General features: G+C 33.8%; 1 protein-coding gene across 1 annotated transcript; it reads left to right on the top strand.

The window, feature by feature from the left end:
* The first annotated feature begins 232 nt into the window (after positions 1-232).
* Positions 233-16,977, top strand: LOC105622013 (disintegrin and metalloproteinase domain-containing protein 10). Its single transcript, XM_012203448.1, has 15 exons — positions 233-239; positions 2,367-2,630; positions 7,113-7,307; positions 12,085-12,383; positions 13,526-13,672; positions 13,752-13,900; positions 13,974-14,208; positions 14,298-14,472; positions 14,603-14,771; positions 14,864-15,041; positions 15,123-15,356; positions 15,469-15,585; positions 15,671-15,835; positions 15,938-16,067; positions 16,814-16,977. Exons 1-15 carry the CDS (start codon positions 233-235, stop codon positions 16,975-16,977), a joined length of 2,628 nt encoding a protein of 875 aa, XP_012058838.1.
* The last annotated feature ends 1,714 nt before the right edge of the window (positions 16,978-18,691 follow it).

The raw sequence follows: 18,691 nt of genomic DNA, 5'->3' as shown, positions 1-18,691 counted from the left end.
AATTATCAAGGTGTTAAAAACGTTACAAATTTTGTTTATTAATTATTTTAATGCTGTTTCGTTAAAGTTACAAAATTGCAAAAGTGGCGCGTTCATCCAATAATTGTATTGCTGTATCGAAATTGAGAAGCAAAAAGTGATGCTATTCAATTAATGTTTCATTAAGAAGAACAATTAACTTTATATTTATTAAAAATATATAATCTTATTATTGATTCTTATACCTTAGCTAATGTCGTGTCGATATTGGCAATAAATAGGTACAACCGATAGTAGTTTTTTTTTTTAGAAACAAGACGACAACGAGATTGCAATTATTTTATAAATATATGGCGGGCTAATAATATAATATCATTACTATAATAAAAAACGATGAAACGTTTTTTTTAACTTGAATAGACGTTGGTTGATAAGCCGTTTCTGTTCGATTTCTTCGATGGCTTGATTTGAGCGAAGACGAGAGGCCTAGACGAGGATAGACAATCAGCTTACTGCGTAAAATTTCTCTTTATTCCAATACTACAACCTAAGAATGAAACCTAGAGAGTCTTGACGTTTACTTGTTTTCTTTTTTAACATCCCCATGTTCACTAAGCTAAAGTAAAGTACAGGCTGCCCGCTTTCATAAAAATCAATTTTTCCACTTGCAATATATTACGTGGAAATATCTCGAAAAATATTCAGTTGCATTATCACTCGGTATCAGAATTTCTTTTGATGTCCGTAAATTGCAGCACTAAATACGTTTAAAAGATGTCGTTTAAGTTCAGAATAAGTAATGGAAAGAGGAATGATACTCAGTCCTGTACCTAATAGGATGCTATAATTATAGCTCTCGAAAGCGCAATGCACTCTTGCATGATTTCTCGGATACTGGGTGCAGCATCACGTAATTCTTCAGCGCATAATGAGATTAAGTGTCTGACGTCAAGATAAAAATACCAATCATAAAATAGTTTCATTTCCTTCTACCTTTCTCTCTGGACACATAAATTACTTCTCTTGACTTTTCGTAAATTTTTCGCGATATTTATAAAAATAGCTCTTCATGAATAAAAATATATCGAACTTCCGATATCGAATTTCCGGGATAATGGAATAGTCTCGCTTTATAACTACATGTAAACATCGGAGCGAAAAAAGAATAATCTATTTCTATAAAGATAAATCTTATATCACGCGTAACATGAAATTTTCAGCTCGGAGACAAATATCTTCATTTCAATTGCGACGCAATTTTGTTCACATGGCAAATAGGCTCAAAAGCATTAAGAACTTCGAGAATTACATGCCTCATTTACCGTGATAAGCCTTAAAAGTTACACGTCTGGCATCGGGTCTGACTCATTTGTGCAATTGCACTTATCGTGAATGCGAGGTAGCGGAGGTAGTGCGTTTCGTAAAACATAATGCGGGGTGCTTGTGAGGCGCTCTTTAGAAATCGGCTAAATGACGCGACGAGGAAAGTGCATTTTTGCCCTCCATAATATTCATACACTACGACGACGTTGTTCCGAGAACTTGCTGAGAATATCGCGTGCATCTCGCGGTGTTTGGGATTCTGGACAGCAAGAGAGTGCCGGTGCACAACCCTCGTATCGCCCGGCAGATACATAAAACCTGGCGAGATTGTGTGGTAACTCTCCGCGTAGCGCGGCCGTTGCATCCCTTTTGTGCACGGTTACTCCGGATTTTTTCGCGAACAAAAGTCGCCTGATATAAATTCATGTTGTGCTTTTGGAAATTACAAACAATGCGGAGCGAAAGAGGGGAACTCCTACCAGGTCATTCTCCGCAGGGCATTTTGTTTCGTTAATGTAGAGATGAGTTACGCAACGCAATTTCGAAGTGAATCTCTGGAGGGTTTCTCTCTCAATCAGCAACAGATTAGATCTCGTTTTTATCGTGCAATATGAGCTGGGCTGAGACTTGTTAAGTGAAAAGAGGTTTAGTTCTCTCTTCATTTCGGCGAATAAGCTTGTATTGTAGTATACACACAAATCTGTGCGATAGATGCTGAATTATTCAATCGATCTGCTTACGAATATTTTAGGAAGCTCCCGATAGAGTTTTTGCACGTTCGAATTCGGCTGGCTACTATATCTGTAATGCGTTTTAATAGAAGCGTTTTCATAGAATAAAATGTAATTCTGTTGTTCATGGTTTAAAGAAAATGCTCGACATTTGCGACTTGCATAACAATTTTATATACGTCGACTTCTACATAATGAACTTAATTGAGTCTTAGGCTATTTAATGTTTCACGGCTGTGATAAGTCGGAATTCGAAATTGGATGAAGTTTAATTTAACACTTATTTTATGAAGATTGACTTTAAATATACTAAGAATTTATTTATACTTGCAGCTCGTCGACTGAACGAGTACATCCGCCACTACGAAACGCTGTCATATCCTGTCGAGGAAGTCCATCGAAGCCACCTGAGGGCGAAGAGGTCGATCAACCGCGACAGTACCGTGACGTTAAAGTTTCGCGCGCACGGCAAGGACTTCCACATTCGATTAAAACGGGACTCGACCACCTTTAGCAACAATTTAATTATTGAAGGCTCTACGGGGGAGAGACAGTACAACTCCGACGTCTCTCACGTTTATCAGGGCAACCTAGTCGGTATGTTTTATGATATATCTTTACGAGATATTTTCGATAAACCGCGTTTTCCTTTAATTATTCATTAAATCTATATTTGTTTCTGGATGCAAGGAGACTAATGTAATTAAATATAATTCGAAGTTTGATATGTAAATAACATAATTCATATAATTCATGTGTTATGAATATTATGAAATTACACAATCCCGTTCTCTTATTTGATTATGTATGAAGCTTCCAAGAACGTGCTTGATTTGATATTATTATTTCAATGAAATAGAATCAAGAGAACTGCTTGCAATTTCTATTGATATTTCTGTAAATTTAACATTGCGATTTTATTTTTGTTTAATCTTTCGAAATAGATCGTATACATACGATCATTCGACATTATATTCGTCGTGCACATTATCACGATTGATGCTAAAATTGTACATCACGACTAATTTATTTGTTTTTTTTCTATTCAGTAATTTTTTTATATATTTCTCAACATGATCCTCAACTGTTTCTATAATATTTGTCGTTAGAACCTACTCAGAGATACTTTGTGTATGTACTATAATGTGTAAAGATCTGCAACTTGAACAGTATATCTGCGTTGACGCACACAATACAATATACACTTTACCAAATATAGACTTGTAGATTATGACATCAAGTCTGCAATCTTCTTGATGTCCTATATATATTTGCATAAATGATGCTTGCAATGTAAAGTTACACGAAATCGATCGGCAGCGATCGTTCGAGCTTTCTTCTCGCGAGAGGGTCACAGCGGCATAAAATTGTATGAGTGTCTGTGTTTATACTCGTAGTCGCAACATTCTCTGAAAATATTTATTGCGGGAGAAATAGAGGCATTTGTTTTTGCAAAAGTAATAAAACGATTGCATGCCAAAGGGAAGTAAAGGCTAAGAGGATTCGGAGTAAATATCGAAACGCTGATTTTATAAATTATAAATTTTAACATTTAAATATTTATTTGCGATACTATAACATTTATAATATCATTAATTTTGTAATAGTATAGGAAAAAAAATGAAAATAATAGGATATTGTAGGAAGATATAACACAGGAAACTTTTTTCCATTGGAATATAAATTGAAATATAAAACAGGGTGTTTACTGTCCGGAAAAAATTTAGAAAACCTGGAATTTTAGGAGATTTCTTTTTTATCCTTGAAAATATAATATATCAGGGATTTTCATGAAATTTTACTCGACACTCGGGGAAATTTTTGGAATTTTACTTTTAAATTTAAATTCTATTTCTGTCTGAAAATTTTGTTTCTTTGATTTTTTTTGATAATACAAAATAGATCAGCTAGTAATAAATATATCATATATATATCCATGTATATTTACATGTACATTTTTGTGTATCTCGTGAATTTGTATAACAAAAATTTGAATAATAATAGAAGACAATATTCAATAGAAGACAGTAGCTCACTACTGTATTGTAATGAATCTTCTCTATAGGTTTTGTGACTCCAATTGTAGAAAATGATAAATATAGTCTCGTGAAATTTTTGTCTTCCATTAATTTTTAATATACAGTTTGTGTTGCTTGCACTCCAATTTATATTAAAATTGCACAGTAACAATTCTCTATTTTTACCTTGCCTGAAAAATATCTAGAAGATCCGGAAATACTCAGGGAATTTTTACCAGATTTCAGTGAACCTCTTTGTTTAATGACGTAATTACTTAACAAATTATCGATTTTGGTGATTTAAGTGATATTATTTTTATGCCAAGCGAAAATTAATTTTGGCAAAGTCTTGACATAACACGTAGAATTCTCAAGATATTTATTATTCTAAAGTTGCAATGAAATATGAAATCAAATATATCTCAGCTGAAGGAAAGCGGATTCTTCAAATCCATCTCAGAATATGTTACTGAAATTTAACGTTATAAAACATCCTGCACATTCAAAGAACTTCCGTCAAAATAAACTAAATTTAATAGAAGTAGAATGCTTTCAACTGTACAAACAAAGAACCATACTTAAATGTAACCGCGACACATTCAGTGGTCTGTCTAACCTCCGCATTCGTTTTGTCGTCGGTATACATTCTGGTTGCAATTTGCAGCATGCATCCTCGACGAGGCGGTATTATTTCTTTGTATCACTTCCGCAACGTTTCCCGATGCCAGGTGTGACACGCAAAAGTGCGTGTCAGCGTAGATATCAGGTGGAACTTTTATTTTCTATTCTAATACTATTCTAATTCATTCTAATGGATTTATGGGAGCAACGATGCATTATGACTCAAGTGGAAAACGATTTATCTATCATATTAACATTTTCTGCAACCTGTTTCCTGGTTTCCTTTGGATAATGTCATGAAAGTTATATCTTAATTTAGAGATTGAAGAAATTTTAAGTCGTCGATTTAGTCGATGAAGATTTTGTCATTATTATTAACAATAAGTTTCGAACAAAATTTGAAGTATGCTTGTCAAGTTTGAAAAGCTTCGTAATTAAACAAAAAAAATTTAAATGTATCTTACATATTTCAAAAATTTTTCGATGGAAAAAAAAACAGAAAAATGTAATTTGTATTTACATGACTTTAATTTAAATTTTAAAAAATATCGAAGATTATTTTTTAAATTAGTTTTTTTAGATAATTTGAAAAATCTTTTTCGCTCCTTTATCATAAAAGAAATCTCTATAGACATTATATGATAAATATAACTTTAATAAATTCTTGATTTAATATTTTTGCATATCTAAAACTTTAAAGAACAATGTCAATTCTAGAAAATATGCATAAACACGAAGAAGAACTCTAAAGTGACGTTAGAGGCTGTCTGAAATGTTTTCCGTATCGGAAGCGAAAGATTCCCTTTATTCTTGCAAAAGGAATTTTGAATTGTGATAAACTCGGCTGTGTAGGTGACTTCACTTTCTTGCGATCTATTATCTAAAGAGAAAGGATATGCGCGAAACGCTTCCTAAATATTCTTTTTATTATTATCATCTATTATCTGCTATCTGCAATATGTTGAGATTTTATTCTGCGATTTTAATGATTCAATACTTACTATCTTTTCATGTTGGATGTGTTAGTCCAATGAAAATGTGTTGCAAAATATTTTCTATGCATATATAATACGATGGAGATACGATTGCAACATTTCCTTTAGAGTCAAATATATTTTTGTTGACAAGCTCCTTTGCACAAAGAAAAATAAAATATTCATTGCACGTTTTATTGAAGAGATTCTTAAATCGGATGATATAACTGTGGAATCTGAATTTTTGAATTTTGTAGATGAGTGACAAAAAGGCATTCCTTTTTTCCGTTATATTATTTCTTTTGAAATATTTATTTTACAATATTTATTTTAGCGTAAAATATTAATTTCATAATACCATTAGTTTGGAAAGCGGTTTTATGACGTAATTGTCAAAAACCACAGCCATTTAAAAAAATTTTTTTATGATTTTATAAAATATTTTATAAAATAATGTTTTTTATAATTTTCATTGATGAACATTTTAATGAAACTGGAATGGAATAGGTGACGATAAATAAATTTAATATACACTATATGTCCCGTTGATCACGAAAGAATTAAAAGGTTACGCATTAGAAAATTAATTAAAAAGAATATCTAATGATTATATGTCAAGATGCAGAATCAACATTTATAAGTTAAAAGTAGAAAAAGTATAATAATTATAAAAGATTTTGATTGGAAATTATTAGGCAAATTGATTGGTATAAGCAAATAACAAAATCTTCTTTGTTATATTTAAATTAACATTAACAAGTATTTTATATTAAAAATAAAATCATTTAAATTGAATCAAGTTAAATTTTATATAGTTTTTATTATTGAACCATCATATCAGGCATACAGAGTAACTGCTACAGAATTTTTTAAAATTCCAAATGAAAAAATTAGTACAGACCATCTGTATATGAAATATTCCATTACTATAGAGAACACTAAATTTACATTCTGCGTACACCAAATTTACATATTTATACGTTCTTGAACGCTATAATTAAATCAAGTTTCTATTTTAGTCTGTTTAATTTTTAAAATTTTTTATTCTCGTGGAAAGATAAAAATATACGCGCTATTAATTTTCCTACATGCATCTCGGTTAGACGTATAAATTAGATAGCTAGACAGCAAGAGCAAGTTGCTGCATAAGCCGGCAGTTTCTGGTGCAGAAAGTTTTACCGAGAGACGAAGTTTATACCATCGTCGATATTTTTTCAAGCAAAGCGAGAGTCACATACGTTTGAATACGGTTTCTTACTTACATTTATCCAAATATCCATGTTACTTCTATAATTTTCTTTCCTTTTAATTGTGTCAAAGGAAGAAAAAATAAAAATTGAGATATCTTTTTAAAATCTCATTTTGGTATCTTTTTGGAAAAATATTGCGACGATTAATATGATAAAACTTTTTAGATATTCTCGTCGTCTCACGCATCTGATCAGAAATATATTTTTTGCTTTCAGGCGAACCTGGTAGCCACGTGTTCGGAAGTGTCAGTGATGGAGTCTTCCACGGGAAGATAGTATCACCGAAAAGTGGTGCGTGGTACGTGGAAAGGGCACATTACTATTTTCCGCCACATGAGATAAACGAGACATTGCATTCTGTGATCTATCATGAAAATGACGTCGGTGATCCGTACTTGGATGTTCGACAAGGTAAGATGAAAAAAACAGAGATTCTTTTTTTTTATTGATATTATCTCTTTAGGCGCATATTACTGCTTATGCATTAATTCGCGAATATTATGATTTATTTAGCAGAGAATCGACTTTTAGCTTCAAGCAATTTATTATAAATTTTCAATATTGAAATATTCGACATTATCCTTTTATTGCTGGTTTCATACTTTTAACGATATATTTTTCAACAATGTATTTCCATTACAAAATATTTATTTTTAATGAAGGAAAAATTATTTAAATGTGCAACTAACAAAAAACGGAATATTTTAATTTTTAAATAATATCTCTTTAAATATAAAAAAATATCACAGTGTATACGGAAAGAACAATTTTGCTGAAGTATCTAAAAATTCAGTTAGACACAAATTTGAAAATAATTTTGTTGGACAATGAAAATAATGAAACGTGAGAATCTCGAGCATAATGAGCAATGCTGCAAAAAATGTTAATGTTCTAATAACTAGTTTGAGCGTTTTATATGATTATTTTAATAGTATAAAATTATTTTCAGATCTGTTTATAGCTAAATTTTTAAATATTATTTTTCAGTAAATTCATCCTATCTGTGTATCATATGATTTAATTTTTGTGAGGTTATACTATGATTTATAAATACTTTTGCAATTTGTGGAGAAAATTGCAATGTAAATAAATATTACTTTCCACACTTTACAAACTTTTGATTAGCTTATATATATTATTTATATTTATATTTATAAACAGATGATAACACAACTGTATATTGAACTTGAGTCATGAAAGTTTGTTTAATATCTGATTGAAACTTTATGATTTCGAACAAAGCTGCTAACTTTATGCATACAAAGAAGCAGCGTGTATCCAATATGTGTTCGAAGAAAATGATAAATTTAAATTGGAATCGATTTAGTTAACTACCGGTTGTGATAATAATTGTTATGTCCGCCGTGCATGAAAAATTTACTAATTATAAGGCGGTCGTGTGTCTGAGAATGTTTTTAAACGTTCGTTTGTACATGTTCTTCGATGCAACGGCCGTGAAGTGGCGCCTCACGACATGCACTTCCACCTTCCACTCTTTTGTCACGCGATGCCTCTTCTGTTCTCTTCTCGGAACATCATCCGCTTTCGTTCTTTACTACAATTCTTTAGCAATCGTGTTTAAAAACACGTCCAAAATCAGAACGTCGTAAATCAGAACCAAATCACTCTTAATGGAGAGTCGATTGATTGGAAGAATGATTGTAATAAGAGTTTCTTCATATACCTGTTAATTAGCTTTTTGCTGCAGCTTTTGCTCTGAGGCTAAAAACAAATATATAATTTTGTTATTATTTACATTGATTTATTAAAATATATTCCAGCGTTTTTCAATTCACATTAAATAAGCTAAACTTGTCGAATACATCATTAACACATGATTTAGCGCTCAGCATAAATCTTTTATCAGATAACATGATTAAATGTCATGTTGAAGTATATATCGGTTATGTTGCAGTATCCTAGCTAAAAGTAAAAGTATAGCTAACTTATCAAAACAATTAGATATGTAGGATACTCAAATTACTCGCTGGAATGTCAAAACTTTCCAGCGTTATTCAGTATGCTTGTAATTATTTTGATAGTCCAACAAAATTATTTTCAGATATCTAACTTTCTTAACTTTTAGATACTTTAGCAAAAATCGTTCTTTTTTATACAAAAATAAAAAGTAAAGTTCTAAACTTTTTATTTTTTATTTTAAAAGTGATTTTATTACAATGATGAGAGAGAGAGAGAGAGAGAGAGAGAAGAGAGAAGAGAGAGATTGTTTTGGTTAAAATGAGAATACACACAATATATTAATTAATTTAGATACTTTTTTACAATTTTTAAAACATTTTTTATTTTGCGCTCTATATTCATTTTTTAATTTAATTTTAAAATGTATTTTAGATATGAATTTTTATTTATTTCTAAAATTTTTCGCCTTTTACTTTCTCTAAAATTTTCATAGCACATTTTAAGATCTTTTGCTGCCTAATATATTTTACTCTTATGAAATCTCTCCGGCAATAAAAACGTTATATTTGAGAATAAAATTTCCATCTAAGCGAATTATTTCAGAATTTGTTAGAGAATTAGCCAATTCGGAATTACTAAACTTTCGGTATTTCTTTGTGTGTATGCTATCGAGAAACGAAATAGCGACCAGCGTAAGATTGCGTCATTTAAAACGTAGATATGGATATCGGAAAGTTCACAGTACGAATTCCATGCGCCATTTAGAGTATCATTAGGGAGGAAAGTAATTTATTTGGATAGGTGCGCGGATGGAATCGCCGAGAGTGCAGTCTCGTTCTGAAATGTGGCATAGTTAGTGTGACTGTTACATAGACGACTAGCGAATTTCGAGCTGTGCAATCCACCGTCGTCACTATACTCGTGGTAGTAGCATAAACGGCCAACGTTGAAATAAACAGACATTACGTGCATTACGTGTAATATTTATCGCGCCGCCCGTTCATGCATGCTGTGTGCTGAATCTCACCGTTTCGCTGTGTTTGCTTTCCGGGAATACGTCTGACGTTATAAGTTTGCTATATTTACTGGAGCATTGCATAAGGCACGATAACGCTGAGGTGAGCAGAGTAGGATGAAATGTACTTCACATTCTAGGTCCAAACTCTCTCGGAGCATGATTAGACATCATAGATAATATTAGAAACTAAGGGGAAGATACGAAGAAAGAGCTATAGCTACACTGAAAAAAATTTCCTAAATCTAAGTAATATTTTTTTTAAACAGTACTAACAATAAGTAAACATTTTCTTATTCCAAATAAATATCTACTACGTAAACGTAAATGTATTATTTATTATTTTCTTTTTTTGAATAAATATTTATTTGCAGTAAAGAAATATTTACTTAAAACTATTCAAGAAAATATTACTTAGATTTAGGAATTTTTTTCTAGTGTACAGTTATAAGCTATAGCATAAATGAATATAGTTTAAATAAAAAATATTCAAGAGTAAAGATTTATGAAAAAAATTGAATTTTTTTACATGAAGTAACGATTCACTCGTGAATTTTAAATAGTACAGAAATGTGTCATTCGCAACTCTGATGTTAACGAGTGAAATATGCATCGGAAAAAAACAAGTGCAGTCAATCGGTTCTCCTGGCGCGTTTCTTTCTCATTTCCACCTCATGAAATATCTATTGATACTACGTATTGATAGTACGTAGGCGTGGATAATAAACAGCAATAGCACAGACAACCAATATCGTCACGCGTGAAACGCCGAGTCATTAAAGCTCGCGGCTTTCGGTTAACCAGCCAATAAAGCTGACAACCACGATTATCTCAGCTATATCGGCAGCGATGTTATTGATTCATACTTATGCGAACCGACTCCGGAAGATAGATTGAGAGAAATCTCCTCTCTAAGAGGTACGATAAATTAATCTTAGCTTGTTAATATCGCCATTAAATACAAATCAAAAATGATATTTCCATTTTATAAACGGTAAAATCCTTTTGAGAGTATAAAAAAGTCAATAACTCCGCGTGCAATATAAGAGGAAAAATCGTAGAAATAAAAACTTCCACTCTGCTTTCACTTGAAATGAGTTTGTTGAACTTGTATCATTTGTAGTTAAAATTACGTTTAAAAGTAGTGAAGATTAGAGAAAAAAGTAGTTAAAAAATAATTTACAATTCAATGAATTAATTTTTATAGCTTCTAAAAGTATGCAAATATCGCGAAAATACGCTGTAAAGATAGCAAATTCTCTATATCGAATAAAGATATTTTTTCTACGGAAAATCGGAAACCATTTCGAAATCGAGCAAGATGAGCTGAGCCGCCACATTCTCGCATATGCAGACCGTGTACCATAATACAACACCCGGGAGACCGCGACAAGGTCGCCATTAGTCGACGCATTATGTCCATATATTCGCTTCACGCAAATACCTCGAGCGTATTGCGGAATTATGCCAATGATTAAGCCGCGTACGTACGACGCTGTTTCGGTGACAACGCGACTCACGCGATGCAGATTGCACGGTACGTGACTTGGCTTCCGTATCGTTATTATTCGCTCTATATTCCCATCCAAAGACATTTTAGGATATATACTTCGATCTACCTACAGGAGAACTCGAAGCGCATGTATTGTATCCCATCGATGATGTAAGACTCCCACGTGGCCATGGATGTTTCGAGTTCCACGACCAGATTCAGAATTAATGGCAATGAACTTTGCCATTAATTAGGAACCTTGCGGCGCTTCCTGGTTTACGCTCCCAGATTTTCATCTACTGTAGTTCAGGAAGCAGAAATACCAGTGGCCTCTATTATTACCCTACTATTTCCTGTTAGGGTCAATTCGAGCTACAAATAAATGGACGTGTCTTTACTATGTAAAAAACCAGCATTGACAATTAGTTCTCATTTAATAAATAGTTCTCATTTGATGACTGACTTTATATATATCGTAGAAATTGTTGGAGTATTTTATTGCAATATTTTGTAATATTTTATTACTATTCCTCCGATTATTTTTAGATGAATTATTGCTAGTTTTGTCATGTACTTTCACGTATAATATTTCTAAATTTTTACCTTTAAACTAATGACGATTACAGAGAAAACTTTTTGATCATTCTGATGTTTATTACACCAATTAATTGTTATGTCTTGAACACATGTGTTTAGAACTCAAAAAACAGATTTATAAAGTCCTATATGAAATGATGATTAGTTAATGATGAATTTTTCAGGTGATGGCGGTGGATGTGGTATTACTAATAGTGATGTGATAGAATGGATGGAAAGCGTGCAGAATTCTGCTGCACCGGATGAACCGCCTAAAACGGTCCCATCGTCGAACCAGAAGGAGCCGAAACCAAATATCGCACCCTGGAACGGGAATCGGGAGGCTCCTGGTCATAAATACAGTAGAGAAGCCAATGAACCTAGTCATCGCAGGCCACGAAGAGCGACTAGGTCGAAAGAAAACAACACCTGCTCACTTTTCATCCAAACGGATCCTCTTATATGGAGGCACATCTCCGAACAGGTAATGCGAAATTTGTTTTAAATCTACAGTTCCTAAATGTATCACAAATTCATTGGAGAGATGTTTATTATAATAATTCTTTAAATTACAATATTTTAGGCAATTTTAAATCTATGCAATTTTTTAGTATATCTCGAAGATACATATATTTTTTATAATGCTCTTTTTCTTTCTTTTAATTGTATGCGAGAATATTCGAATGCAATTTATATATTTTAGCCTAGAATAAGAGAGATTTCTTTTATTTCTCTTATTTTATATTTATAATTATATCTAAACAATTTCAAAATATACGGAAAATTAATGTACTTAATTAAATTAAAAAAATTTTTTTTCGCTTTTTCGCTGATGAATTTATCCTTTGAAATTAAAAATTCAATATTTTTCCTACATTCTATCTTTAATTTATCGAGCGATAAAAAGAAATAACACAGAAGATTGGCATTTATGATCATGTAAAAGAAGTAGAGATAGGATATCAGATTGTTAGAACGACGAAATGACCCAATTCTCGCTGGCAATTTGTAACTAGGGAATTCCAGTATTTCCTTACACAATAGAGAAATACCTCGAATACCAACCATTCTCTTCCTATGGTCACATTCATATGCGTTTTCGTTGGCAGTACGGTCAGTGCAATTCCCTTTTGCATTTTCTCAACAAACCAGACACCATTCGCATTCCAGTGTTCTTCGCAAAAAGAATATTCCTATCCTCCTGTGCCCTACGTTCCGACTTTGATATCGCCGTACTCTTGCAGAAAACACATTTCACAGAAAGCAATTATAATGATTTGTTTAGACAAATTTTTTCGAGCTTCTCTTTATAAAAATTTGTAGAGTTTTACTTAGGATAATTAACGTGAAAATTTAGGAAATATACAAAGCTTATATATTAAATTTTAATAAATATATATATATTTAATAAATATATATATAAATAAAGCCATGCTTTTTATAAGAAAATCAATTATTTGAGACTTAATTACAAGCTGTTTGATGTTAGAAATTAAACATTTGTTTATCGGAAATTCTGTCTAATATGAGTATAGCAAGAGAAAAATTTTATCACGTAGAATAAGAGATAGAGCAATCTCGGACAGTTGCCACGGATAGTCAGAATTCATGTTTCTATATTTGCAGCTGCATCACGATGCGGAAAAAACCAGGGAAGAAATATTGTCCTTGATCGCACACCATGTCACCGCTGTGAATTATATCTATAGGGACACGAAATTCGATGGCAGGACGGAGCACAGAAACATCAAGTTCGAGGTTCAACGAATAAAGGTAACGATATCGAGTCGAAAATAACACACGTCGATGTATGAATTCATTAAACTGACACACTTGCTATATCTGATAACAGATCGATGACGAGACGGCGTGCACGCCTCAACAGCCGTACAGCGAACCCAACCCCTTCTGTTTAGAGAACATCGATGTTAGCAACTTCCTCAATCTCCATTCTCTCTCCAATCATGAGGACTTTTGTCTCGCCTACGTTTTTACTTACAGGTAAGCGAAATACTATACGGTATATTCTGTATCGATTTAAGCTGCTTCGTAAACATTATTTCTATGTCGACAGGGATTTCACCGGTGGTACACTCGGACTCGCCTGGGTTGCTTCCGCATCCGGCGCGTCCGGTGGTATCTGTGAGAAATTCAAGACTTATACCGAGACCGTGTCCGGTCTATATCAATCCACTAAGAGATCCCTCAATACCGGTATTATAACTTTCGTGAATTACAACAGCCGTGTACCGCCTAAAGTATCGCAACTGACTCTGGCGCATGAGATAGGTCATAACTTCGGATCACCGGTAAGCCGGCAAAAAAAAATGTTTTTTTCGTAGACATACGTGTTTAATTTGTCCGCAGTCGCAGAGATAACGATCACCTTTTTTTCCAGCACGATTTTCCGCCGGAATGCAGACCAGGAGGCTTGGACGGTAATTACATTATGTTCGCCTCGGCGACGAGCGGAAATCGACCGAACAACAGTAAGTTTTCAAAGTGCAGCATTGGCAATATCAGCAACGTCCTAGATGCTATCGAGGATAATAAGAAGAGGAACTGTTTCACTGGTATTTTTACATCACATTTTCCCTTCACGTTACAGCAATCTTCAGAACAGATTAAACAAACAATAGAAAGAAATATTCGCTTCTATTTCTACTTGTCTGATGAAATTTATTGCATTTATTATATTTACAGGAGCGTTTTGCGGGAATAAAATTGTCGAGGCTGGCGAGGAGTGTGATTGCGGATACGATGACGACGAGTGCGTGGACAAGTGCTGCTATCCTAGACAGGTGTCTGAGCTGGATAAGATTAAGAATGACACGGCGAAAGGTTGCAGTAGAAAATATGGAACACAATGCAGGTATTGTAATACGTGCAAGCAAAATGTAATATGTGCAAGCAAATGACAGTGCCCCGATTCATTTCCTCATAAATGTAATTATGCGTTTGCAGTCCTAGTCAAGGACCTTGCTGTTCGAGTGAAACATGCCAGTTTGTGCCCCTCTCTCATCGAATCCAATGTAGAGCCGAATCAGACTGTAGTTACAATTCTACATGCAGTGGGAGGTCCTCTGAATGCCCAGCGCCGCTACCGAAAGCCAACAAGACTAGATGCAATGAGGGCACTCAAGTAATCACGCTCTGTGTTATTCTGTGAATTGTACGATTTAACCAACCATTGATGCTGATTTCAACAACGTGTTATTTACAGTTATGCATCAATGGGGAATGCACAGGATCCATTTGTCTGGAGTGGAATCTGACGGAATGCTTTTTAACGAGCAGCATCATACCGAACATTGATAAGCGAAAACTGTGCGAATTAGCCTGTCAAAATGGAACTGATGCATCAACATGTCGTGGGACAAGCGAGTTTGCGCACATGGTGGGATTGCCCGAGGGTGGAATGAGTCTTAGACCTGGTTCACCTTGCGATAATTTTCAAGTAAATTATTAATCTTTACATACAGATGAAATAGAATTAATAGATGTATGGGCGAATATTATTAATTTTTTTGAAAATTATATATTTATAAATTTTTATTTTTCTTCTTCAGGGTTATTGCGATGTTTTCTTAAAATGCCGAGCTGTTGATACGGAAGGACCGCTTGCAAGATTGAAAAACTTGTTGTTCAATAAAGAAACGTTATCGTCGGTAGCACAATGGATAACTGTAAGCATAAACATTTTCTTGTGACTCTTATTTCTATATTATCTATTTTCTATTTTATGACGTTATTTATTATTTATTGTTTCAGGAATTTTGGTGGGCGGTATTATTAATGGGTATAGCTTTCATCATATTTATGGGACTGTTTATCAAGTGTTGCGCAGTGCACATTCCTTCCACTAATCCTAAAAAGCCGCCTGCGAGGCGCATCAGTGATACATTGACAAGACCGATGAATACTCTTAGAAGAATGGTAAAAACATATAAATTTACATATAAAAGTTTGCTCGTATCATTGTTTGAAGTAAGAAATATTTCATCTTGTTCAACGTTTTAATGCTTGTCATTTTTATAGCGACATCCGCACGCTGGTGGTGGACCTGGGCCAAGAAGTATACCTCCGAGACCAAGTCAAGGTGGTCACGGAACACGTGGACCCTCTCATGGGTATGGAGAGGGTAGAGGTGCTCAATATTATCCAAAAGGTAAATTAGCATTAAGTCTCATCTATACATTTCTCGTTGCTTGAGTTTAGTTCCTATGCTTAAACACCAATCAGCATTGCATACATCGTAAAAAATATGTATACTGTAGTGAGAGAAAGGATTACTAATGCGGATTAAACTCAAGCTAACGTTGTTCGCGTTTTCTCGTCCTTGTGTGACCCGCAACTACATCAATGTCTTTTCCTGTTTGCATCTTCCTCGCATTGACGCGCATCTATGACTACCCGATACTATCGTTCTATGATCTGCAGAGGTGAGCCTGGGGCCTATATTCTTACGCTTAATAGGAGCAAATTCATAAATGTCAATATTGTTGTATAATGTATTACTATTTAGAAAAATCAAATATTGATGCATTTTTGTATTTGCTCCTAGCTCATTGTTCATGGCATTGCATTGGATGCTAGCGAAATATTTTTTCTTTCCCATTCAATGTCGAAGCCGAGCTCCTCCTTTCTGATTTTGTATCATTGACTGATTGATTTTGAATTATGACTTTCCAGAATAATATTATTAGCTATATTAAGTATATATTAAGTAGAAAAAGAGAAATAGCACGCGAAGGATATGCAGAAAGAGTGGAGATTGCGGCGACTGTTTCCTTATTGTCATATTTTATTTAGCTGTTGTACACAGTGGCAGCAATCCTCTATCCTCGCATACCCGCGGTGTTACTTTTGGTTATGCGTTTCGTTTCATTGTCGAACATTTTTCTAAACTTTAAGCAGGATATCGCTCGGTTCCCACAGCTAGTGCGCCACCAAGTAGCGGGTCAGCAGACAATTACGGCCGTTCCAATCACCCAGAACTGTATGCCGGCGCCTATTCGGGCTCCGGGGGAGGGGGGAGGAGCGCAGCATATGAGATGAGGCATCACAACAAGGTGTGACGATCCTAGGACGTCGTCACGGACGAGGACCACCAATCGCGGCGTTGCACCACGAGCCGTTGTGTAGAACGATTGCCAAATGCGAAGAAAACCGATCCACTCTTCAAGGGATGCGACGATGTCTCTTAACCGAGGTCGAAGCAATAATGACGAGCAGTTACAATGATCGAACAGATTGAGAGGTCCAGCGATATGCTCTATTACCTGAGTTGCATAGAATTCGCGTAAAGAGCCGCGCGTAGATACAAAGAAAGTATGTATTTATGATCAAATCGATCTCTCATTTTGTATCGGTTTGATAGATGTAATTTCGTGGAAATGCGAACGAACGACGACTCGGAAGATTTGACCGGAGCCACGATGATAAAATAATGAAGTATATAGCGAAAATCGTGAGCACCGAGAATTTTATATATGTAATCTTTTTTATGTAGCACCAATACGATCTTTCGCGTCGCCGTTTAAAAAACTCGTCATCTTATGATCAAATTTTAGAATGGCTTCGCCAGTGAAGGTGATATTGTTATATGATCAAAGTAATTTAAATCGATCCAACGTGTGATTCATTTTGCTTTAGTGATCGACGCTGTATTCGCAAAGCGACGAACGCGGCAATGTTAAGAAAAAAAAACGTCACATCCTCGCCATTACGAAGATTTAAAGTCAAGATCGTACGGTCTTTGTGTGACGGCGTCCTTCGAGATGTCGATACTCGTGCATGTCGCTCTCGAAAGTTAGATTAAGTGGAGAATCTCTAAAATCTTGTTTGTTAGAGATTAAAATTTAGTGGGAAATTGGCAATAAGACAATATATGTATGTTCTTTGGTAAACGGTGCATACTTATAAATATGTTTTCCAAAAGCAACTATTGTGTTCTTATTTCGTTTATCGACAAGTATAAAGTAAAAAATCTTTTTTTTTTATTAGATCATAATATTATAAAACGATAAACAAATCTTATTTTATTTTAAAATTTGATATACAGCAGATATACAAGATTCTTGCAATATGGGCAAGAAAATTGAGACTACTCACTGTCATGTATTATAAAGTATCACCATACGCATTGTCTTTTTTTATCTACAATTTTATTAACTAAAATATTTTTTAAATGGCTTTCTGGAGCGAAATGGCACCTTACCATTACCAAATCACATCACAGGTCATTTACTTGATCTCTGTACCATTGTAGAATAATAATTAATGATATGTATTATTCTTATACTAATTTGTATTAGCCAATTTTAAAGCGAAGTTTATGCGAGATTACGAAGGATATAAGAGCAGCAACAACAAAATGATGCGTTTCTCTATAGCGATATTCCATTAACTATTATACATGAATGAAGATGATATTATTATTATTAAGCTATGCTGATTATTATTATTAATTAGTTATATCTTGCAGTTGATAATTTATCTCCGCCTATATTGCGAATGTTATAAGTTAATATTTAATTAAAAACGAGTTTTATAACATGCTATATTAAGTCGGGGGCTGCACCGTAAACACGCAGTTATGCGTATAGCGGACCAAAGATGAGCCCTCTTATCGAAACGTGCGAACATGTTATATTATATATTTTATATATATATATATATATATATATATATATATATATATATATATATATATAATAGTCGGTCTACACTACTAGTTATACCAACGTCGAACTCGTAACTTACCGTTAACGGTAGGAACGTAAACGGAAA

Source organism: Atta cephalotes (assembly GCF_000143395.1).
Source record: "Atta cephalotes unplaced genomic scaffold scaffold00039, whole genome shotgun sequence".
Lineage (NCBI taxonomy): Eukaryota > Metazoa > Arthropoda > Insecta > Hymenoptera > Formicidae > Atta > Atta cephalotes.
Note: the sequence above shows the minus strand (reverse complement) of the source record. Positions and strands in the feature narration are given on the sequence as shown.

What these genes read in the sequence shown, in the direction of transcription:
- LOC105622013 (XM_012203448.1), top strand. An exon ending in AAATATGGAACACAATGCAG is followed by an intron (nt 14,772 to 14,863) that starts GTATTGTAATAC and finishes ATGCGTTTGCAG; the next exon opens with TCCTAGTCAAGGACCTTGCT. An exon ending in GATGCAATGAGGGCACTCAA is followed by an intron (nt 15,042 to 15,122) that starts GTAATCACGCTC and finishes TGTTATTTACAG; the next exon opens with TTATGCATCAATGGGGAATG.